At 44.6% G+C, this 12,417-nt stretch overlaps 1 protein-coding gene, 1 non-coding gene and 1 pseudogene across 9 annotated transcripts in view; all 3 read right to left on the bottom strand.

Annotated features, from left to right (window-relative positions):
- Positions 1–2,965: 2,965 nt before the first annotated feature.
- Positions 2,966–12,417, bottom strand: part of LOC139376014 (eukaryotic translation initiation factor 4 gamma 1-like) — a 45,957-nt gene continuing 36,505 nt past the window's right edge. For 4 of the 8 annotated variants that reach the window (XM_071118066.1, XM_071118065.1, XM_071118063.1 and 1 more), the window contains 11 exons: positions 11,962–12,173; positions 11,848–11,907; positions 11,534–11,658; positions 10,613–10,785; positions 9,551–9,676; positions 7,494–7,575; positions 5,729–5,827; positions 5,367–5,504; positions 4,991–5,072; positions 4,360–4,500; positions 2,966–3,392 (listed from right to left, as the gene is read on the bottom strand). In XM_071118066.1, the coding sequence (XP_070974167.1) occupies positions 3,211–3,392; positions 4,360–4,500; positions 4,991–5,072; positions 5,367–5,504; positions 5,729–5,827; positions 7,494–7,575; positions 9,551–9,676; positions 10,613–10,785; positions 11,534–11,658; positions 11,848–11,907; positions 11,962–12,173 (1,420 nt within the window). In that variant the 3' untranslated portion in view covers positions 2,966–3,210. Of the gene's footprint in view, positions 3,393–4,359; positions 4,501–4,990; positions 5,073–5,366; positions 5,505–5,728; positions 5,828–7,493; positions 7,576–9,550; positions 9,677–10,612; positions 10,786–11,533; positions 11,659–11,847; positions 12,174–12,417 lie in introns of all 8 variants that reach the window. The other 4 variants (XM_071118061.1, XM_071118064.1, XM_071118062.1 and 1 more) reach the window with 1 other exon arrangement.
- On the bottom strand, positions 4,163–4,293 carry LOC139377766 (small nucleolar RNA SNORA3/SNORA45 family). The gene has a single exon (XR_011628237.1). It is a non-coding gene; the product is annotated as a small nucleolar RNA SNORA3/SNORA45 family (small nucleolar RNA).
- On the bottom strand, positions 4,801–4,928 carry LOC139377759 (small nucleolar RNA SNORA57; annotated as a pseudogene).

The following is a 12,417-nucleotide window of genomic DNA, read 5'->3' as shown; positions in this document are numbered from 1 at the left end:
TCAAGCATTGATTATGCAAGAATGGGCTGCCATCAGTCAGGATGTGGCCCGGAAGTTAATGGACAGCATGCCAGGGTGGATTGCAGAGGTCTTGAAAAAGAAGGGGCAACACTGCAAATATTGCCTCTTTGCATCAACTTCATGGAATTGTCAATAAAAGCCTTTGACACTTATGAAATGCTTGTAATTATACTTCAGTATTCTATAATAACATAATTTGATCCCTTGTCACCTTCTAAAATGTAGCCTATAGTTCTGACTTGGCGGTGCACATTTAGCCTATAGCCTGTTTTAGAGAAATGTAATCATAGAATATTGCAAGAGCTTTCATTGTATGGTTATATATCTCCTTTATTTATCCAATGGTTCTAAGTTGGTGTGCAGGGAGAACACCGTAAGAACGGCCCATGTTCTTTATTCTGTAGCTGTACATTTCAGAAGTGCAGAACAGATAGTTGCCTGTCCTAGCTCGCTCATTAATGTCTTAATCTAAATTACGGATAGCCTCTTATCCGCTCGTCGTCACTTTATGCCATAGTTTGTACATCTCAATTGTCATTAGAAACCACATTTGTTTAAGCAAGTCAGCCAAATCAGCTATGTTTAAAAAAATAAATAAAAGGCAGTAAATGAGACTGAATGAATTGTTTCGCTGCCAGACAAGGCTCCGCTGATAGCCAGGTGTAGCAGTGATGGAACAGCTTTATGTAGGCCCTAACAGTTTTTTGGCACCGTTTGTCACCGTTATAGTGCAATTAATGTATTGTTTTTGCTGGCTTGCATTAAAAAACTTTTTTTACCCAACCAAGATTTACCTGCTAAAATCAGCCACTGCCTGCAAACCAAATGGAGGTGGTGGCATCGTCGAGTATCGCACATGATCACAATGCGCTGGTCTCAAATCCCATCAACAGATGCTACCATGGTGCCCCGTGCGGTTTAGTTCCCCCGATACTAAAACACGGTCTTGTAGTTCAAAAAGTCCAGCTTTCACACTTCAAACATATGCGCTCTGTCAAAATGGTTCCCTCTGATGTTGGCAGGCGTCATTAACGCAAGACATTGTCTTAACCAATTCTGTTCCCCCCATTGATCCCATCTCGTGAATTGTTTGTTGTTGCTATTACTTGTGGTACGTCTGTCAATGTAGGCTACCTAGTCCACATATAGTCCTTTAGAAAGTATTCAGACCCCTTGAATTTTTCCACATTGTGTTATGTTACAGCCTTTTTCTAAAATGGATTTAATAAGTTTTCCCCCCTCAATACTTACCGAATGCTCTGTAATTGGAGACTAAATTAGGCTACCATTCTTTTTATTTAACTAGCCAAGTCAGTCAAGAACAAATTCTTATTTACAATGACCGCCTACCCCTTGCCAAACCCGGACGATGCTGGGCCAATTGTGCGCCGCCCTATGGGACTCCCAATAACGGCCGGTTGCGATACATCCTGGAATCAAACCAGGGTCTGTAGTGACGCCTCTAGCAATGAGATGCAATGCCTTAGACTGTTGCACCACTCGGGACCCATCCTAACCACCTGCAAACCTGTAAACCCGACGGTTGATTGACCTAAATTTCCCAAGTCCCAACATGTGCACCACCTGATGCACCGTCATCCCTGTTAATCCCACAGGGAATGAGAAAGCTACTGTTCTGTCAATAATGGAGTGCGTGAGCCTTTGATAAACCCCTGATGTGGCTCTCTGATAGACATTTCAACCCTATACAAAAATGCTACACCTAGTGGGCATGTACAATCCTTCTGGCAGGCTAAACTAGAGAAGAAAAATAAGTATACTAGTGACCATACAAACACTATTTCTACTACAAACTCCACTCAGGTATTTTATTTGCAATGCTCTGTTTCCTCATCTTTTCCAGTTTCCGATGCAAAAAGAAGCAGTTATTCCTTAAATAATAAAATAGGGGAAAAAATATTTACAAAATTCCAATAAAACTAATGAATGGAACACCTAAAGCACCCCTTTCTGCATCTCGTCAACCTGCCATTTCTGTTGGAAAAAGATACATGGCATTTTAAAGTTTACAGTACATCAGCAATTTATTTGTATTATTTCTGAAAAATAAAACAGAAAAAAGTGTAATATATATATATATGTACAGAACGCTCCTGAAATGTGATTCTACTCAGAGTAGAAAAGGCTTTCGGATCATTTCTGTTTTTCATCAAGTTGATTTCTTTAGGTTTCAAGTTTTAAATGGTGACCTTGTCATTAAGTTTCCTCTAGTTAGGTGTTTCTTTACCGATATGACAGGGGTCTCGAGAGAGAAAGCACCCAACAGTTCATCATGTAAGTACAAGAAAGGTAAAAGATGAAGAATCTCAGTCAGGATTGACTACTGGGGGTGGAAGTGAAAGGATGGGTTTAAGGAAGCATACAGAAGACCCCCTCCCCCCTCTCCCTCCCCTCAGTAGCCATGGTCAGAGGCTAATGGTCATAGGTCACAATCAGTCCTCCATTGTGTTTCTGTCCTCACACAGGTCCTAGTACAGCGGTAAACTGGAAGTGGGGAAAAAGGTACAGACAAACTTCTCTCAGAACTCCAATCAGCGGCTCCATACAGTCAGCCACATAAATTTGATGTCAGCTGATCAGCCAACATACCATGTCTGCTGCTTCTCCTTTCCACATTAATCACCAATAGAAACACTTAAACCATGCTGCACGCTCCATAAACAAGATAGTGTTGGATCGGACATCACACGGGCGCAGCATGATACCCCCACTCCTGGGGAAAAGCATGCTACATGACACCTCTACCATTGTCTCTATGCGTTTTGCGTGTCATATAGTATGTTGCATAATAGAATTGTGTCTAGAACCATAAAGAGAGCAGCGTGGTGGCTTAAGTTTTTCAAGAACATAAAGTTAAAAGGGTTTTATACGCAATGACCGTAGTAGTTATCCCACGCGTTTACACAAGCAAAATCCGGCAGAATAATTTTTCAGGTTTATTTCATTTTCGGCGGACACTCGCCATCACAAAACTGGGAAAGGAGAGAGAATGACGAAGTGAGAGTGAGAGAAAGAGAGAGAAAGTGATTGTATGTCCCGCTCTCAATAGCCTCGTTGAGGATTGGTATCAGTCCGCAACATTAAAGAGCCAGAGTCCAAATCCCTCCTTGGCCCCCCTTGCAATACCCCTCCCTGGCCATAGAGGGGTTGTTTTAGAGTGAGGCCCGTTTAGTCTTTGTCGGACTCTTCTTCGGCATCACGGAGCCAGGTGAAGAAGGCGGTGACCGACTTGAGGGCCACACCCTTTCCAGTCTGCTCGGCTGGGTCTTTGCTGGACTCCCACCTGTAAAAGGCCTCCTCTTTGATCACGTCCTCGTCGTAAAGCGTGTCAAAGAACATCCGCAGCAGATCTGGTGAAGGGAGGGTGACAGGAAGAGATGATGGTTAAGCTTCATAATCATGACTCATGAACATTGATAGAGAATAGCCACAACACATTAGCTAGGCAGAGAAAAGCAAATCAATATATACTCCCTCCATCCCATTTCTTACTCACACAAACCACCAAAGCTCATTTTAAACAAAAAGAAAGTATCTATATATATATATTTTTTTTATAAGACTAGACAGTTAGTTGGCTGGAATGTGAAAGACAAACTCTACGCAAAATGTGAAGAAACTGCCACGATGTGGATATTCACTATAAAAAAACAACATTAGAATGGAGGTTCTGAGCCTCCCGAGTGGCGCTCTAAGGAACTACATCGCAGTGCTTGAGGTGTCACTATAGACCCGGGTTAAATCCCAGGCTGTGTTGCAGCCTGCCGCGATGGGGAGACCAATGAGGCAGCGCACAATTGGCCCACCGTCGTCCGGGTTAGGGGAGGGTTTGGCCGGCCGGGATGTCCGGGCTGGGCTCATGCACGCTGACTTCGGTCGCCAGCTGTACGGTGATTCCTCTGACACATTGGTGTGGCTGGCCTCCAGGGTTAAGCGAGCAGTGTGTCAAGAAGCAGTGCGGCTTTGGAGGGTCGTGTTTCGGAGGACACGCGGCTCTCGACATTCGCCTCTCCCAAGTCCGTTGGGGAGTTGCAACGATGAGACAAGACTAACTAACAATTGGATATCACAAAATTGGGAAGAAAAAAGGGTAAAAGTACAAAAAACATACAAATGTAGGTTCTGTATCTGAGCTGGTGATTGGCTGGGTCAGAAGAGACTACAGCCAATGAATAGGCAAAGATGTTTACTTTACGAGCACTCTAGCACACCAGGACAATGAGGTTGTAAAGGCGTGACTCTAGCCTCGCTATCCACAATCATACACAACCTCACAGAACTGAGGTGAGAGACACTGCGATGCTATACTGTACTCACTGGCCGGTTGCTCCATGTGCACCATGAGGGCCTGGAGGGCATAGAGGGCCTGCAGTTCCTTCTTCTCGTCACTCAGGTACCGCTGCAGCAGCTTTGCCCTCTGGGTAATCTGCTCCACGTCCACCTTGTATGGGTTCTCACCTGGACGGAGGGAAGCAAGGAGAGATGGAGAGTGAGTGCCTAGAGAAACTAAGATTCAGAGTGCTTGGTCACAGTTACAGGGTTGCCGGTGTTATTGCAGGGTACAGTGAAAGTCGAAGGTTCCGAGCACTAACATGCAGGACTCAGTGACATACAAAGGGAGAAAGGATGGATGTGTTTTTCCTCCTTAGTCTCCAACCAGTTAACCCTTTTCTTAGGGATATTAACCCAAAGTTAGACTGGCACAAACTACCAACACTCATTCTACACCCAACTTGATGCCCTCATTGCCAATCAGACATAGATATCAGCAATTGAGGATAGAACCAGAAAATGGAAACGTTCTGCCACTGAAGACAAAGCACTGGACTTTATGTCCCTCCATAACACAGAGGACAGGAAGACAGCGTGCATGCCAAGAAAGGAGGTTGGCGTTGTTAAGCTATGCAAACAGAAGGGCCCGAGATATGGGCTCGGAATGCATACTCACATATAACGGCTGACTGGCAAATTGATGTCATCAGAGAGCGCACAAACTGGTTGGCGGACGTCTGCTGTTCGTCCAGGTTGGCCTGTAGGTGAGATGATAAACAGTTACCACACAGAGACTGGTTTCCCAAGAGTAAAATGGTGGTGCCTAGAATGCAAATCACTCATTCAATTTACCTGTTGATACTCAGACAGTTGCATACGCGCACACACACACCAGGACACCCCCCCACCACCACGGACACACACACAAACCCCCCACCACGGACGGACGGACACACACACACCCCACCACGGACGGACGGACACACACACACCCCACCACGGACACACACAAACCCCCCACCACACCAGGACACACACAGGAGAAGACAGACCTGGACCCAGTCTCTGATGCGTTGGTTGTTAGCCTTGTCCTGGATCAGTCTGTCAAGCTGTTTGCTAAGCTCCTCCCCACTCATGGTTGTCTTCTGATTGGTCCCGTCTGACTTCTCCCCCAGGGTAAACTCAATTTTCTGGAAAGAGAACACACCATAGGATGACATTAAGAACACACACTCATAGAACGAGACAGTAAACCCATCAACCCATCAATGTTTCCTCTCATTTATAAAGGACAGTCATATTTTCAGTCGTCCATCCTTAAAATGGCACAGTCAGATTGCGTGGCCCCAACTAAACATTTCATTAGCAAATACTTACAACAGATCAGCAATAAACCCCATTGTCCCCCACTGACCTGTTCAGTCACAAACTTGTTGACATCCTCGTCCTCTGGCAAGAAGTCTCTCCAGTTGAGCCCCGCCTCCATCCACATACCGCCCACCTTCTTATGGGTCTAACACAGAAACAATATTTATATACACACACAGCATATAAAACATAAGGAACACCTGCTCTTTCCATGACAGACCGACCAGGTGAAAGCTATGATCCCTTATTGATGTCACTTGTTAAATCCACTTCAAATCCGTGTAGATGAAGGGGAGGAGACAGGTTAAAGAAGGGTTTTAAAGCCTTGAGACAATTAAGACATGGATTGTGTATAGGTTCCATTCAGAGGGTGAATGGGCAAGACACAAAATGTCAGTGCCTTTGAACGGTTTGGTAGAAGACACATAGGTTAGACTGTCAAGAAGAGCAACGCTTCTGGATTTTTCATGCTCAACAGTTTCCCGTGTATCAAGAATGGCCCACCACACAAAGGATATCCAGCCAACTTGACAACTGTGGGAAGCATTGGCGTCAACACGGTTCAGCATCCCTGTGGAACACTATCTATACCTTGTAGAGTCCATGCCCTGACGAACTGAGGCTGTTCTGGGGCAAGGGGGGGGGTTCCTAATGTTTTGTACATTCAGTGCCTCCAGAAAATATTCATATCCCTTGACTTATTTCACATTTTGTTGTGTTAGCCTGAATTCAAAATGGATTACACAGATGTTTCTCACCCATCTACCATATTGCCAAAGTGAAAACATGTTTTTAGAAATTCTAGCAAACAACAAATGGATTGAAAATGAAATAGAAATCTCATTTACATAAGTATTCATACCCTTGAGTCAATACGTTTGGCAGCAATACGTCACCTTTGGCAGCAATTACAGTTGTGAGTCTCAAAGAGCTTTGCACATCTGGATTGTACAATATTTGCCCATTATTCCTTTCAAAATTCTGCTCTGTCAAAACTGGCTGTGGATCATTGCTAGATTTTCAAGCAGATTTGAGTAAAAACTGTAGCTTGGCCACTCAAACCACTGTCTTCTTGGTAAGCAACTCCAGTGTATATTTGGCCTTGTGTTTTAGGTTATTGTCCTGCTGCCTTTTAACTTTGTAGCGACTGTGTATTGATACACTATCTAAAGTGTAAAATGAATAACTGCACCATGCTCTAAGGGTTATTAGCTTCTTCTTCTTTTACCCATCTATCAATAGGTGCCCTTCTATGCGGGGATTTTTTTACTCCTGAACTTAGACTTGCCATAACAAAAGGGGTTGAATACTTATTGACTCACAACATTTCAGCTTAAAATGTTTTATTAATATACATATTTTTAAATAATTCCATGTTGACATTATGGGGTAGCATGGCCAGTGACAAAAATCTCAATGTAGTCCATTTTTTATTCAGGCTGTAACGCCAAAATGTGGAACAAGTCAAGGGGTGTGAATACTTTCTGAAGGCGCTGTGTGTGTGTGTGGTCAACACATACAGACATCTTCAAATGTGCACAATGCACCACTCATGGACATGGTTACACACATTTCAAACACATACAAAGTTGTATATCTATCTGGTACAGGGTTCTTCAACCCTACCGTCCTGTAGGTTCAATACAACCAATCTAGCGCACCTGATTCTAATAATTAGCTGGTTGATAAGCTGAATCAGGTTAGTTACAACTGGGGTTGGATTGAACACCTACAGGAGGGCAGCTCTCCAGGAACAGTGTTTGAGAGCCCTGATCTAGTATAATACACATGGCGTTCATACAGACACTCACCATTTCTTTACAGAGTAAGTTGAGGATGTGCACCAGCAGCACACCGGCCTTACGCAGGGGAATCAGGGGCTTGGAGATCTCTCTGTAGACACACATACAGCAGCAAGGTTATTGGGCACACTCTTCAAGTAGAACTGACAGCGTTTTAACTACTTTGCAGATATGAAACAAACAGACAATCATAATCAGTCAAAAATATAAAATTCCCAATGTATGCTACAAAACCAACTTCATAAGAGGTTTTAAAAATAGGTTCTATTTGACTCAAAATGTCTAATTACAAATTCACCAATAAATATCTTGGAACTCCAACAAATATTGCTATCAAGTTGTAAATCCCATCTGTCCTGGTACATCGCTAACTTCCTTTAGCCAATCAGGATGCTCTGTTTCAGGTTAAATTACTCAATATTTTGGACAAAAAGGGACGAATGTAACCAGGGCTGGGTATGTCTATACAATCAAACTAGCATAGGCAGGCAATGATCACAAGTCAGTTATAACATGGGCAATAGGCTAGCTTATCTATTTATGTAGCCATTTATTTTGCAAGCTAAAAACACAGAGCCCAACGTTAGCTAGCTAGCTGTTGGGAGGGTGTTATTGGACGAGTGGGTTCGTGGCTGCCTTTTCCCCCCCATAATGTTTTTCCAAGGCTACAGATAGAGATGTAGGTGTCATGTGGTAAGCTGGCAAGAAATGTGAATTAATTTATCTGGCTATACTGAACTTTAACATTTGTACAAACTACGGCAATTACATCTGGATTTTTTTATGTATTTTTACTTTGGCTATTTTAAATGAAATGTCAAAATAAAACGTAAATAGCGTCCAACCTCTATCACCGCACAATCTACAGTAATTACATTTCTATTTAACTTTGGCCTTTTTCTATGACATTTCTTTCATATGTAAAAAAATAAATGTTGCCTGAGATTGTATTGATGAGGTCCCTGAAACAGTAACAGGTTTAATTCATGCAAGTGATATGGGGTGGAAGCTATTGAAGTTTTTAACAAGTATTTTTTATACATTAAGAAAATACATTCTTTGAAAACAGTCAATGTAAAAAAAAAATACAATAGCAATTGCCATATATTGGACAGGTGAGGTCCCTGAACTACTCATGGAAGCAATTGAAGTTCTCTGTAAAGTGAAATAAAATGTCAAAAAATTAATTACTGTGGATTCTAGAGCAGAGGTCTCTGAACAAAGTCATACTTATTTGAGAGCTATATGTCATGTAGGCGTTGCAGTTTTAAGACGGTCCCTTAACCCTCTGAGCGGGGGAGAGCAACGTTTTACGAATCTACTGTTCCCTCGGTAGTGTTTAGCTCATCTCGCTCTGGCTAAGAGTTGTTGCACAGGTAACTGAGGGAGAGCGCCTACCTTTTCATGGTTGTTTGATCAATATGACTGTTAAGTTCTCAAATATAAGAGGACTCCCAAGTGGTATTGACATATTTGCAGAAATCCATTCAGGTGTATTTTGGCAAATGTGTTCCATTGATCTAAAGTCGGCTGTTGCTACTGCCTGTAAACACACAGTCCAGTTCAAAGTGAATGATGACGTGCCCGTGTAAGTAGCTTCATTTGTCGCTAGAATCTTTTACCAATAGAAGTCGCTGGAGGGGTCTGAAAACTTGCTAAATATTGTAGGCAACACTTGCCGTGTGTCAAATGGCTTATTAGCATATAAGCCTACAGTAGCTCTGATTGGCTATGGCGCACTGGTCTGCGTGGACTCCGGTCCTGGACAAGACAGATGTTTTTATTAGGATGTATTTACTGCAGTATCTATTCATTGTCCAAACACAGGTCAGCTATCTCATTCTATATTGCTATAGAATTTTCACAAATTCCTATCTATACGTCATTCCCAAACATTCTATGAAAAGTGAAAATTACCATCTCTTGTCAGATAACTATTCATCAATAAGTGAAGCCTCAGTCAAAGCCTTCTGGCATCAACACTTACATGACAGTGACCTCCAGAGTTTGGGCCTACGCAGCCTATAAAGTCTGGGCCTACGCAGCCTATAAAGTCTGGACCTCACCTGAAGAGCTGTCCCATGGGGATGCCTCCCTCGTGGAGCATGGGGTTGATGAGCTCAGACAGGTATTGCCAGATGTGGGGGATGTCTATGGCCATGTCCTCAGCCACCTCCAGGATCTCTTGGAGCCTATGATGAAAACACACAACCAGGTGAAAACCTTACTCATAGCATACACACATGCACTAACATTGACCCTTCTAAATTATTTTCTCTAACAAGCACACAGTACTTTTGTGGCACTGCTCTGTCGACACCCAATAGATGTGGGAGTTTTTCAAAACTGGGTTTGTTTTCAAAATTCTTTGTGGGTCTGTGTAATCTGAGGGAAATATGTCTCTCTAATATGGTCATACATATGGCAGGAGGTTAGGAAGTGCAGCTCAGCTTCCACCTAATTTTGTGGGCAGTGTGAACATAGCCTGTCTTCTCTTGAGAGCCATGTCTGCCGACTACGGCCTTTCTCAATAGCAAGGCTATGCTCACTGAGTCTATACATAGTCAAAGATTTCCATACATTTTGGGTCAGTCACAGTGGTCAGGTATTCTGACACTGTGTGCTCTGTTTAGGGCCATATAGCATTCTAGTTTGCTCTGATTTTTTGTTAATTCATTCTAATTCATTCTGTCAAGTAATTATCTTTTTGTTTTCTCATGATTTGTTTGGATCTAATTGTGTTGTGGTCCTGGGGCTCTGTGGGGTGTGTTTGTGAACAGAGCCCAAAATATGCAGACGGAGTCAAAGACACAGAAGGCTGTGTTGTATAAAACACCTGTCTCCGGATTACATCTTCAAACTAAGGGCAACCATGGCATCTGTGACAGAGAGGGAGAAGCATCCATCCATGTATAACAGGTAAGAGAGTCTAGCTGGCTACATTTTCAGATATTATGCGTTTAAAATTGTCAGAAAGTGGTTCTCTTTTTAAATTTCTCCCTCCCTCCCACCCAGCCCTCTCTCTCCCTACCCCCCTCCCTCGCTCTTCCCCCTGACCTCCCCAGTCTGTCTCTCTCTCCAGCACACAACCTGGTCTCTAGGGAAGTACTACACATACTCCCCCTTACCCTTTGTAGTACTCTGTTGTAGGCAGGGTGCCAGCCTTGATGAGCTGGTGCAGCAGCAGGCCCATGCGTTCTCTGGCGATGGCGCTGCGCTCCAGAGTGTTCTCCAGACCGTTCCGCACAAACACAAAGAGCAGCGGGGCGCTGTTCAGCTCCACTACACACTGCAGTGCCTCCTACAGGGCCGGAGGGGGCAGGACAGGAGTTTAGTATACGGTAGTTAGCTTTACTATGGCCTCCAAATGTGTGTGTGTATATTTGTCATTGACATGAAACTGATGATGCGTGAGTGAGCATGTCATTGAGATGGGTGGGTGTGTGTACCTTCATGTCATTGAGATGGGTGTGTGTGTGTCCCTTCATGTCATTGAGATGGGTGTGTGTGTACCTTCATGTCATTGAGATGGGTGTGTGTGTGTCCCTTCATGTCATTGAGATGGGTGTGTGTGTGTGTCCCTTCATGTCATTGAGATGGGTGTGTGTGTGTGTACCTTCATGTCATTGAGATGGGTGTGTGTGTGTCCCTTCATGTCATTGAGATGGGTGTGTGTGTGTGTCCCTTCATGTCATTGAGATGGGTGTGTGTGTGTACCTTCATGTCATTGAGATGGGTGGGTGTGTGTACCTTCATGTCATTGAGATGGGTGTGTGTGTGTACCTACATGTCATTGAGATGGGTGTGTGTGTGTCCCTTCATGTCATTGAGATGTGTGTGTGTGTGTGTACCTTCATGTCATTGAGATGGGTGTGTGTGTGTACCTTCATGTCATTGAGATGGGTGTGTGTGTGTACCTTCATGTCATTGAGATGGGTGTGTGTGTGTACCTTCATGTCATTGAGATGTGTGTGTGTGTGTACCTTCATGTCATTGAGATGGGTGTGTGTGTGTACCTTCATGTCATTGAGATGGGTGTGTGTGTGTACCTTCATGTCATTGAGATGGAGGTACTCCTCGATGATGGCACTGGACTTCTTCTCCAGCTCCTCCTCGGTCATGGCCGGTTTGGTCGGAGCATCGGGGGGAGGGGTGGGGGCTGTCTCACGCTTCACTGCACAGATACAACACAAACCATAGTCAGATTAACACACACTAGTATATACTAACACAGACAATTATACATAACCACACAGTTATACACTAACACTAAGAGTGTATAAATGTATCCAATGTGAGCGCATGCGTGGATGTGTATGCGAAGGTAGTGTGTCAAGTTGCATGTGTATGTATAATCTCCTACCAACAACCTCCTTGCTGGGAGCCCTGTCCCGGCTACCGCTGCCTCCCCGGCTACGGCTGCCTCCCCGGTCTCTGCTGCCTCCCCGGTCTCTGCTGCCTCCCCGGTCTCTGCTGCCTCCCCGGTCTCTGTCGTCAGTCATGCTGGCTACGCGCCGGACAGGGGGTTCCGTAGGGGTGCAACTATCGCCCCTACGCTCCTCTGTCTCACGGCTGAAGCTGCGCTTAGTGATAGGGGGGCGGGCGTCGCGACTGCCACCACGCTCGTCACGACTGCTGTCGTGCCGCTCGAAGCGGTCAAACCTGTCCCGGTCACGGCTGGAGCTGGACCTACAGAAGGGGGGGGGGGGAGAGAGAGCAAGCTTTACGAGGGGAGAGAGCGAGCTTTACGATGGGGGGGAGCGTTACGAGAAAAAGGGGGAGCGTTACGAGCGGGAGAGAGCGATCGTTACGAGCGAGAGAGAGCGATCGTTACGAGCGAGAGAGAGCGATCGTTACGAGCGAGAGAGAGCGATCGTTACGAGCGAGAGAGAGCGATCGTTACGAGCGAGAGAGAGCGATCGTTACGAGCGAG

The sequence above is a fragment of the Oncorhynchus clarkii genome, chromosome 20, assembly GCF_045791955.1.
Source record: "Oncorhynchus clarkii lewisi isolate Uvic-CL-2024 chromosome 20, UVic_Ocla_1.0, whole genome shotgun sequence".
Lineage (NCBI taxonomy): Eukaryota > Metazoa > Chordata > Actinopteri > Salmoniformes > Salmonidae > Oncorhynchus > Oncorhynchus clarkii.
This window is presented reverse-complemented; position numbering and strand designations above follow the sequence as displayed.